At 49.6% G+C, this 9,289-nt stretch overlaps 1 protein-coding gene across 1 annotated transcript; it reads right to left on the minus strand.

Moving 5' to 3' along the window:
* Positions 1–1,135: 1,135 nt before the first annotated feature.
* F5891DRAFT_988238 (uncharacterized protein) lies at positions 1,136–1,978 on the minus strand (the record flags this gene model as incomplete). The annotated part of the gene is made up of 2 exons (XM_041377991.1): positions 1,136–1,380; positions 1,438–1,978. The coding sequence occupies 2 exons, from the start codon at positions 1,976–1,978 to the stop codon at positions 1,136–1,138; spliced, it is 786 nt and encodes a 261-aa protein (XP_041216873.1).
* Between the last annotated feature and the right edge of the window lie 7,311 nt (positions 1,979–9,289).

Consider the following 9,289-nt stretch of genomic DNA (forward strand, 5'->3'; position numbering starts at 1 on the left):
GTGTGTTGAATGAATAAGGGTCCTGGTATAATGGATTCTACCGCTCTGTCGAATGCGGCGATGGCTTCTTCTCTGGCTATGCGGCGACTGTTGGGTCTGAGGCGCCGACCTTCTATCTCAGAAGTGTCCCTCGCGGTGGGCTCCAGTTGTAGATGAGGAATCTTGACTATACGTGAAAACACTTAAAACAAAAGGGGTGCTCAACAGCAAGACCGGGATACGAGACAACGACTCGACCCAAAGGACAACCACTGAGAGAAGTTCCTCGAAATAAAGTGGAGGGAAACTCTGTGAGCTAGGCGGGCGCTAATAGGCGCGAGAAGATAACGCGCGCGAAGGCGCGCGTGCGCGAGGCGAAGGCGCGCGAGATGCGCGCGTGAGCGGGAGGTCCGAGAATGCGCGCGCGCGAAGCGAAGGCGCGCCTAAAGCGTTAGAGGCAAGATCTTACTGAGGAGTGAGTGCAAAGGTGGAGGATTGACAGGAGGATATGATCAGATAACAAGTGGGGAGGTGATCTATTCACTTTCCAGTACACAAAGATAAGGGAAAAGTAAGTACCAGAACTAAAGGAAACCCTTCTGTATTTAAGAATGGAGAAGGCGCGCTTCCGAGCGCGCTCCCGAACCGAGTAACCATATCAACTCTAATTATAACTAAGTTTAAATAAACTTTCCATAAGTAGCGCGGATGTCGGACCGAAGATTTTATTAGTTCAATGGATAAGATAGAAATAACGCACCAGCGAATCAGTAAGGACATGGGACGGATGGACGGACGATAGCGCGAAGACCTATGAGGAGCGCGCGAACGCGCGCGCGAAGCGCGCATAGCGCGTGCGTAGGTAAGGCGCGCGTAAGTGCGCGCGAGTTCGGATAAGGCGCGCGCGAGTGCGCGGAGACTGGTCCTTAGGAGTAGAGCTGTAATGTATAGGAATGTATGGTTAAAGGCCGGATATTCGTCATTGAGACGCGCGAGTCTCTACACCGGTTACGGCTATTCTGCACAGCTTCTTCGACTCGACGTTCTATTTGAACTTGAAGAATGTCATACCACTGTACGGCATAGCCCAGGCCTCGACGAAAAGAATCCTGTATAATTTCCCCCTTGCGTAACAAATCAGCCTAGATACATGCCATCACGAATTACTTACTCGGGCATCTGCCATAATGAAACCTCTTCGAGAGTAGTGAGTTTTGAGAGCCGATGCCAAGGCATTGATGGCATCACAAGACCGTTCGAAAAGTGCCCGATAGAATGATAGCAATTCGACGGAGACAGCCATACGAGGCTGTGAGGGAGCAGTCGGAAACAGACCATGGTGAAGCAGCACTTGGGGAAGCATGGAACATCTACAACTGAGGACATCAATAGACGTAAATCCTGAATGTGTGTGTTCATTCATTAACATGGTGTATACTCAAAGATAAGAAGACTTACTGTCGAAAAATAAACACGCAATTGTTGTTCGCTTTTGAGGGCACAAACGTGTGGCGCATGCAGAGATGACCTCGGGGGTAATCTCCAGTGCTGTCGCTAGCGTTCGCGCAGAATATTTGAGATGTGGTTCAACAAGGAAGGGTATCAACGTTTTCCAACTGCTATACAATGAGTCTGTGGCCTTGTCAGGTAAAATGCGACGTTTAATATGAGATTCTTGCGCAAGTATGTCGGAAGAAGGTTCTGATGGTATTTCGAAGTCTGGATCAGGAATTTCGGCCAAGGCGTCAGTCTGACTAGTATCAGAGATAGTTTCAACTGCATCTACAGCATGAACTTTGGTCTGTTTGTGCTCTGGTTTCATCAGTTGTTGCATACGAGCTAGCAGTTGACGGCGTTTGGCTTGCGCGCCAGGTAACTCAACGTGTGTCTGAGATTTTTTCTTATCTCTGGATTTCTTCGGGCTGACGAAATGGTGGCCTAGTCCAGATGATACACATTGAGCTCCACGAGTAGGAGCGAGAGCACTGGTTGAGACCATGGTGAAAGGGAGAGAGTGAGTGGCAAGGAAGACTCACTAACAACACAAACTTAGTGATAGACACCGTGACGAGGTTTTGATTCCTGTGGCGCGAGGGCCCCAAGAGCATATAGAGGCCAATGCGCCCTGGGAATGCTGGAGGTGCGCAATAACGAATGGAGGATAGGTTTGAGCGGCACGGACGGCACGCGAGCCACGCCAGGAGGCGCTGGATGTAATGTATGAGGCACGTTATTAATAGAATGGTGGGAGGGCGCACCTCAGAGGTAAGTTTCCCACAACATAGAAACCCTACCTCAAAGGTCTCTATTGATACCGAGAAGTAATGCCTGAGGTGCGAGATCGACGTCATCCGGGGGCATGTCTTGATCGAAGTTCTCGGGTATATTGTCCTCAACACGAGCTTCCTCTTCCTCCTCCCTGTCCTCGGGTCCCGTATCACCAAAATTGGTGTTCTCAACACGAGCTTGTGCTTCCTCAACACGAGCTTCCTCTTCCTCCTCCCTGTCCTCGGGTCCCGTATCACCAAAATTGGTGTCCTCAACACGAGCTTGCACTTCCTCAACACGAGCTTCCTCTTCCTCCTCCCTGTCCTCGGGTCCCGTATCACCAAAATTGGTGTCCTCAAGGTGATCGAAAGCTCCATCGAGTGCGTCAGGGCCTGGAATATTGTCAGCAGCCTCAGGTATATCAAAATCTTATTATTCATATCAGCAAATTGATATTGATCACAGGGTTATGAACACACCGTCTTCTGCGCCATCAATCCGATCATCCTTGTGCTTCAATATGGGTGGCTGTTCGGGGTGATCAGAAGCATCCAGAGGACGCTTGCTAGACGATGGCGCCGGTATAGGAGCTGGAGTTTGTGCAGGAAGTGGTGGGGGAAAAAGTCTAGCGAGTCTGTTGGGTTTGTGCCGGAAGTAAGTAGTTCGGGGTACACGCTTGGGCTTGCCTTTGTTCTTCCGAAGACAGGCATCACAATCGCATATGTAAGTATCAGTACCGTTTGCAAGTCGATGTATGCCAGCCTCGAGGCTCTCGGAGGTTATAGAATTCATGTAGCTGTGTGATCGCGATCAAGGAAGCGTATATGCGCAATCGCAATGTTAATCTAGGCGTAGCTTTGCAATTTGCAAAGTGTCGTTTGCAACATTTGCAGCAAATACACTGCAAATTTCTCGCAAGTTTGGACTTTGCATTTAATTTTACAATTTGCATTTTTCCATCTCGAATTATTTAGATTTCTATCTATATCATTTGGTACTTAGACGTGTATCGCTACCTATCTGCCTCATTCTTGTCGATTTTCACTGGGCATCATGCATCATGGGTGAGCAAATGTTAATGGATGCTGCAGGCACGCGGCACGCTTCGGCACCCCAGCGGAGTTTAAACGTTATGGACCATCGCCGTGATCGTCGTTCTGCGCGACTACGAGCCTCACAGATGGGCCCTCTAGGAGGGGAACAAGGAGTCAGAACGGTTGAGGTCAAGGCTCACATATAGCCGTTTTCTTCAGTCAACAGATGCACTTGGCTTGTAAGTAATATGTCCTTTGGATCGTTCGGTCCAGAGCGCGAGAGTGGGGGACTCGATAACATCGCCGAACACTTGAAAGCTCATGGCGGTAAGCTCATCCGTACGGAAGAGGACGAAGAGGAGGAGGGAGATGATGAAGAGGAGGAGGAGGAGGGAGATGATGAAGAGGAGGAGGGAGATGACGAAGAGAAGGTCGAAGAGTTACCAGAGAAGGCTGAGGAAGCGGAAAAAACTCCCGCACCACTGGCAACGGACAAGAAATCAACCTTCGAGATGGTTGCAGACACACTCGCCGATCCCATGAGCAAAGTGCACGTTGGTTCAACAGCGGTCAATATACCACGTCTATACTATTACACTTGTCATTTCTCTAGGTACTGCTGTGCTGTTGTGGTAGCCCGCATCGTATTCTTCTACTCATGATACTGCTCCCACCGACAAGGAAATCAAAACCATCAGTTAGTGTCCCCTTGTGTCAACTCCAACAAGACCCTCCCCACCTTCTTCCACCTCTGTATATCATCCATTTTCTTCATTTCCCTAAGGCTGTACCTGCGATGTGTCCACCCGAGATGCGACTCTAAGGATATTTCGACTTTCGTAAGTCGCGGTGCTATCATGTGCAGGAACCGTGGGATCGACATCATCAAGTCTGGTGCAGTCGGCGGGTTCAACGGACCCACACATGCAATGGGTGACCCTCCAATGGCCAGCCTCCTCAGGCGTATATTAGGTTGTAAGTGCATTTGCTCGTCATCGTCCAGAGGTATTGTCCCGAGCGCATCGAGCCGCGCGTCCACACGTAGCGAGATTTCGCACAGCTCACGACAGCGTCTCACGATGTAACCCAGGGTACCCAAAGACACAGGTGTGCTGTGATTTCCTAGGCTAACAGAATAGAGGTGCGGGCATGCACGAGCAAGCGTGTGAACATCGGCATCTGTAAGTGTAATGGACCCGTAGTGGGCGGGGAAGATGAGGAGGGTTTTGATATTTACGAGTGCAGTAGGGCGGGCGAGAAAGGGGCGAAGCTCAAAAAATGTTGGTCCTGTATAGCATGGGTGGGGCTCAGAGTTACATCTCTCGATGATCGAGATGTGCTCTAGCTTTGTGCGTGTGAGGATAGTGAGGACTTCGGACCAAATACTGGTGGGACCGCAATGGAGTGCGATATTGTAAATTTTCTTGAGGTTTGGGCATCCGGAGGTACCAGAATCCGTCCCAGAAATAGAATGCAGCAAGAATGAGAAAAGGCACAGACTCTCGCATGATATATGGAGGTGAGTGAGTGCCTGAAAAGGTTGGGGTGCACGGAGAGGCATGCTATTGAATCCTATGTGGAGAGTGAGGTACTGGAGACGTGGCCACACAGCGATAGCTTCGAGCAAAACGTTTGGGATGTCTTTACGGAAGAATCTGATTGAAAGTTCGGTGAGACTCTCAGAATAGCTGGACAAGAAGGACTCCAATTCTGAGATTACCAGCCCTGTGTGAACCATGGCTATAAATTCAAGAGATTTGAGGTGCAAGGAGGTGGTACGGAGGCTCTGGAAGACGGCTTTGCGAAATTGATCATTCGTAATATCTAGAGCGAGGGAATGGACGGTGGGCAGGAGGAGGTTGAGGGCGGGGATGGTTTCAACACGTGGGTCGAACCATCCGAGCGAGCGCAGCTGGGGAAAGAGCGGGGCGTCTTTGGATGTGCTTTCAAGGAGCAGTGCGTATGCAGAGTCATGGTGATGTAAATTTTGGTTGAAGAAGATCTGGACGCATGTAGCACGGAGGATTGATGGGCGGAACTGTTCGGGTATATGAAGCCAGGAAGGTCTGGGCAGTTGACCAGGCACGGACTTGCTGAGAGGCCAGATATCTCCTATGTAGGAGTGAAGGACGTTGAGTGCTGGGTCGCGAAATGCACGACAGGTAAGTGCGAGGTTGAGGACGGAGTGTCGACCTTTAGTGTTAGGAAACGGTAAGATTGCAGGCTGTAGCAGTTGATAGGCATCGAAGCTTGGGTCAATAAATTGAACATCCAACACAAGACAAAATATTATTTCGAGGATCTCAGTCAGGCGAAGACACCGGTGCATGTCGGACGATGGCAAGTACTATGTCAATTCATTGCATATAGCTGTATGTATACGTGTCAAGTCACCTCCCGAGCTCCTAATGAGGACTGACTCTCCAGAATTTCTAGTAGTAAGTACTCAGTAGTTTTCGTAAATCTCACTAAGGCCGGCTGTATAGCTGGCACGCGGCACGCTTCGGCACCCCAGCGGAGTTCAAACGTTATGCCTGCCCTTCAACCACCATCCCGTCGTCGTTCTGCGCCTCACAGACGCCCTCTAGGAGGAGAATAAGGTGTCGGAACGCTTGATATCAATGCAAGTCAGATGTATCTTGTACCGTTTTACGCGAAGATTGAATATTTAGCACGATAACATCCCTTGGTGAAGCACAAATAGAGCGCAGTTGACTCTTCCAGCCCAAGCCCTGACTTGAAGGTCTTAACAACTGGCCTTCCGAATCACTACCAGTACCTTGCCCTAGATAAGTCTGGTGATCTGCAAGCCGCCGACAAAAGAAAACCTATCTACCGCCCTCGAGCACTATCACGCTCTCTTAGCCATTACCACCGCCACCGGCCATTCAATATCTACTTCATCGTGTCCTTCCACGGCTCTCCCATCCTCCCGCTCGGCACCCTCCTTAAGATCTTTCCAGAACCGCACTGCGACATCTCCATGCGGGTTCTCTCCATCACTGGGATTGTGCTGGCGGAATGTGTGCAATGCACTCCACGTATTCAAATACGATAGCAGGTCATCCCACGTCATCTTCTTACGCATGATCACGGAGCGTGGGGAAGGGAGAGATGGGTGGTAGTCGCCTGCGATGCGTTAGTGAAGCGTCGCATGACGATATGATAAGTCCAACACAGACCTGTGAAGAAAACTCTCTCGAAATCGCTGAACGCGCCAGGTACAATTTCATTGGCATCTGGTACCTCAATCAAGTGGTTATCTAAAATCGAACGACCGGGTTGCTCCCAGTATTGGCCGACACTGTTCAGTGGGTCAGTGCCTTCGACATAAGCGTTAATTCTCTGCGTGAGTGACGGATAGCGGGCGAAGCGGAACTGGGAGTAACCCTAAGTCAAGCAAATGTTAAGAGTGACATGGCTCGGAGACGGGAACACGTACCCAGAATACAGCACTTCCATTCTTCCTCAGCACTCTTGCAACCTCAGGCCATATTTTGTTCCAATCGAACCAATGGCATGCCTGAGCTGCAATCACACATTCATCATGAACAAATAGTGGTTTCTCCTTCTAAGTGACACGCACCGGAAATGACTAAATCCACACTGCTATCCTCCAAAAATGTAAGATTCTCCGCGCTCGCCTGTATGTACTCATATTGACCAGTGCTCGTTGGCGTATTCTTGAGGGTACCTTGAGCAACTTTGATCATATTAGAACTCGCGTCGACGCCAGTGACCCGCTTGAAAGGTGTGAGCTCGACTGTTGCTTGACCTGAAATCCCGAGTAATCAACAGTAGGTCAAGAGTCCAAGCCCTCCACATTGAGTACAGCTAGAACTGACCCGTCCCACAACCAAGATCCACTGCTCTATTCCATCTTGCACTATTGTTGCGCTCGTGATACCGGAATACAAAGTCAAACAAGGACCTGGGGTAAGTCGGCCTGAAAGTCGCATAGATGGCGCTGTCAAAGGAGGATTTGGCGTAAGTTGCCATCACAGAAGTAACGAGTGTCCACGTAGCCGATAGCACTTGATGACTATGAGGATGCACGAGGAATATAAATACCCCGAAGAGCGTCTAATTGGTATGGAGATGATGGCCGACGCAAATACGGTCATCGGTGCTATCGGAAGTACTCATGTACGTATCGAGCACCCCCTTTGAGATAGATCTTCCAAGGAACGACTGTCAAGGAGCTAAAGACTGGAGACCTCGTCCATAAAGGTCTTAGGTTACCGGGGTCCGGGAAGTATCATTATTGATTACCGTGACAGCAGATTGAAAAAGTAACGTACGTCACTACATAGTACTGGTGAGAGTGCGATCCAGACCAAAAAGAAAATCCTCCGAGTCAGGCAGTGCCAGTATGACACTAATTTTCCCGAATGTACAAGATACCTGATATCTATTGCTGATCGTTCTCTGGTGCAAAGGGCCAATCCGAATAACCCGCTGGTGTGAGATCACCGCCCATGTACCATGTTGCTCGGTCACCGCGCTCAAGTGCGATACCCTTTTGCAAGCGGAACGGAAGGTCGGGCTAGTAAGGGGACATGTTGGTCAATGCCTAGTCCGGGAAAACAAATGACGTACGTTCGGCATAAACAACCTCCCGAATCCAATAAGGCCGCCTTTCTTATCTACCGTCTCAATTGCGGTATTCCGGGTATATCCGTTTGCGCTGATGAAGGTACTGCCTTCAACACCTTGCCAGATATCACGGAGGAAATCGCTGTTTTTTTCAGCAGTGACTTCGGCAGGCATCGGCTCCACGACGTGGATGTATGCGAGTTTGTGTTTGCGCAGCTGCTCAACCACGTAGGAGAACTGGGGTTTGGGGTCTGCCATGCCCATACCTGCACCACAAATCAGTTGAATAAAGATCGCTAATATTGAATGATGTGGCATGTACCGTTGGATACGCCCCATGGGCTAATTCGGAACCCGGTCCTCTCAGCACCAATGGCCTCGACAATGGCATCCGTTACTTCAAGTGCAAATCTTGCGCGATTCTCGATGCTTCCGCCATATTCATCTGTGCGTTGGTTACTGACATCCTGTATGAACTGGTCGATCAAGAAGCTATTTGCGCCATGGATTTCAACGCCATCGAAACCAGCTCGAATGGCATTTTTTGCCGCAGTGGTATACATGGCAATGTATTCTTTGATTTCATCCGTGGTGAGCGCACGTGGCACATCTGTTTTGCCCGGCGGGGGGATGGGTGAGGCACCGACGAGGGGACTATTGTCCTCTTTGGCAAGAACGGCTGTTTCTGCGTTGCGGCCGAGCGCCAGGAGTTGTAGGAAAATGAAAGAACCTTTCTCATGGACTGCTTCTGTTACCTGCAGTCCGGAACGTGAGTCATCTCTCATAATTATTGAGCAAGGAACAACATACCTTTTTCCATCCATCCAGATGGGCATCGGTATATATCCCAGGGAGATAATCATAACCACCAGCGCTCTGGGATATGAATGTGCCTTCTGTGATGAGAAGAGTACCAGGGGTAGACCCTCTCTGAGAATAGTATGCTGGTGCTTGTGGGGTTATGACACCATCTGCGTGTACACGCAAGCGGGTAAGTGGGGCAAGGACAACCCGGTGCTGCAAGTTGAAGTTGCCCACGCGGATGGGGGAAAAGAGTGCGGAGGTCGAAGAATCGTACATGGTGATCTATAACAAACTAGGTATGAAATACTTTGAATGGTATTGATTGGAGATCTGGAGACGGGAATCCACATCGTGTATTTTATAGCCAATCTCGACAAGCTGGTTAACGAGTTTAAAATATATAGATTTGTCAGGTTGAGTATATGCCGCATCATCAGGAAATCTTGGATGGCACCCAGCACCGGCGAGTGCACAGCGCTGCAAGATTAATTGTGATATGCTCAGCTAGCGCTGGGCTGACTGATTCCATGAATAAGTACTGATGGCGACAGTATCGCGAGTTGGATTTTAGATTATTCATCATTGATTATAAATATTTCACAACCTCT

This window comes from Suillus fuscotomentosus, assembly GCF_016647785.1.
Source record: "Suillus fuscotomentosus strain FC203 chromosome Unknown F5891scaffold_207, whole genome shotgun sequence".
In the NCBI taxonomy this organism is placed as follows: domain Eukaryota; kingdom Fungi; phylum Basidiomycota; class Agaricomycetes; order Boletales; family Suillaceae; genus Suillus; species Suillus fuscotomentosus.